Source organism: Mandrillus leucophaeus, unplaced genomic scaffold (assembly GCF_000951045.1).
Source record: "Mandrillus leucophaeus isolate KB7577 unplaced genomic scaffold, Mleu.le_1.0 Scaffold286, whole genome shotgun sequence".
NCBI classification, from domain to species: domain Eukaryota; kingdom Metazoa; phylum Chordata; class Mammalia; order Primates; family Cercopithecidae; genus Mandrillus; species Mandrillus leucophaeus.
The window spans coordinates 235,736-237,994 of record NW_012102987.1 but is presented as its reverse complement, the minus strand read 5'-3'; the positions used below and the strand labels follow the sequence as shown (position 1 = coordinate 237,994).

The 2,259-nt window shown below is 51.1% G+C and overlaps 1 protein-coding gene across 1 annotated transcript in view; it reads right to left on the bottom strand.

Annotated features, from left to right (window-relative positions):
- SLMO1 (slowmo homolog 1 (Drosophila)) overlaps window positions 1-2,259 on the bottom strand; it is a 53,414-nt gene that overhangs the window by 32,730 nt on the left and 18,425 nt on the right. Inside the window, exon 4 of the mRNA XM_011985549.1 lies at window positions 1,035-1,153. Within this exon, the coding sequence (XP_011840939.1) occupies window positions 1,035-1,153 (119 nt within the window). The remainder of the gene's footprint in view (window positions 1-1,034; window positions 1,154-2,259) is intronic.

Sequence of the window (2,259 nt, the reverse complement as noted above, 5' to 3'; positions counted from 1 at the left end):
GGCGCGGCTGTGGCGCAGCCCGAGACCTGCGCTGCTACCCGGAGGTTCACGGTGCGCGCTTGCTGCAGATGCGGCGGGCGTAGGAGGCGACGCTCGTCTTTATTCCCACTGTCCAAATTCTCCCAAGGCCCTGTCCAGCTACGCCGGTTTCTACTGTCGGGTACGTGTGATGAAAAACGAACCTGTCAACCCTCAAAACTCCACTGCAGTTTGGGTCTTGAACAAACATTAAACCAGCATGTGATGTGCATCACAAGCAATCCGCAAATAGGCTGCAAGGACAGAAATCTCAGCCTGTATCAAACAGCCGGGAGGATGCCACCTACCCCACACATGCTCCCGAGGTAAACGAGACAGCCCTCCGGGGAGGGGACTCCACTGCACCATTTGTCACAGAATTCATCTTAAATTCGCCTGATGATGGACTGGCCATTAGTAAATGCAGTGGCCATTTGCGTTTGCTAATTGCCTTTATCCAAAGGAAAAATGAATTTTTCATATCTTTACTACAGGAGGTAGGTTTACAATTTGAAGCCAGGGGCTCTCTGGTAGCTGGACTCCTACCCTCCCACGGAACTGGGAGACAGGGATGACATTTCAAAGAGAGGACTCTCAAGTCCTTGAGAAAATACATTCTTGAGTTGTAAAACTGGGGGGAAATATTTAGCTTTAAAAAAATTTACGTATATCTCAAAAAGAATTTGTGATTACAAGTTTTCTAAAGCAAATCCTGTAAGGAAAAAGAGTCTCCCTTTGCACCAGGATAAACTCCTTTATAGCTTTGTAAAGTACCCTGCACTGCCGCAAACGAAGTTAAAGTGCAAGGAAGTGACATGCTTGTTCTGAGAAGAGGGTACTCTTCTCCAGGATGAGATGGGGCGAGAGGACAGGGCCCTTGTCTGAGTCGGCTGAGTCCCAGCTTAGAGCAGGGCCTGGCGCCCCGGGGACGTCTGTGGCCGTGGGGACAGCTCTCCGGGAGATGCTGACACTAAAGGAGACCCCTCCCCGTCCTAGGCGCACTGGCCTCAGGCTACCTGAGCAATGGTGGTTCCTGCACACGCCCTCGCCTTCTTCATCCCAGGCACTGGTTCAGTTTCCTCCACCCTGCTCAGTTTCCTGAGCCCTGCTCCGTGCTGGTCCTGGAGGTATCTTCCTGGGAGGAGAGCAGAATACATAAGGCCCAGAAGCCGGAGGCTGGACCGTAGGGTCCCGTGGCAAATGGCAAGAGTTGAGGCCAGAAAGGGAGACAGGAGCCACAGCTCATGGCACGAGTTGTCACATGAATTATAAAAGGCTTTATAATTCATGGTGAGCTCAGAAAGATTTGAGAATTTGAGATTTGTGAGGCAAAACCGTTTAACTCAAGCTAGATCCAGGAAGTAGGCTTGGCCGTCTATGGGAGGCCAAAGTCAGGTGGAGATGAAGATGGCGAAGCTGGAAAGGGCCTACTTTCTGGGAAGGTGTCTGGCCTCCTCCCCACGTCGGGTTTAGAGGTGACTACTGGATGCCATGGAGCTGTTCTCTGCCATAGCACCTATCACAATGCTGTGTATACTTCTGTCCCCAGAGGAAGTGTCTTTGTTCGACTTTGTTGTGGGGGACACTCATGTATTTTTCATGTTTGTATTCCCAGTGCCTGGAAAATATTAGGGACTTGAAAACTTTTTCTTTTTTCTTTTCTTTTTTTTTTTTTTTTTTGAGACAGAGTCTCACTCTGTCACCCAGGCTGGAGTGCAATGGCGCAATCTGGGGTCACTGCAATCTCCGCCTCCAGGGTGCAAGCGATTCTCTTGCCTCAGCCTCCCGAGTAGCTGGGATTACAGGCAAGCACCACCACGCCAGGCTAATTTTTGTATTTTTGGTAGAGACAGGGTTTCACCATGTTGGTCAGGCTGGTCTCACACTCCTGACCTCCTGATCCACCCTCCTCGGCCTGGCATTACAGGCGTGAGCCACCATGCCTGGCCTTTTTTCTCTTTTTAAGAGGCAGGGTTAGCTGGATGTGGTGGCTCATGCCTATAATCCCAACACTTTGGGAGGCCGAGGAGGGAGGATCATTTGAGGTCAGGAGTTTGAGACCAGCCTGGCCAACATGGTGAAACCCCATCTCCTACTAAAAATACAAAAATTGGCCGGATGTGGTGGTGCATGCCTGTAATCCCAGCTACTCGGGAGGCTGAGGCACGAGAATCGCTTGAACCCGGAAGGCGGAGGTTGCAGTGAGCCAAGATCACGCCACTGCACTCCAGCCTGGATGAC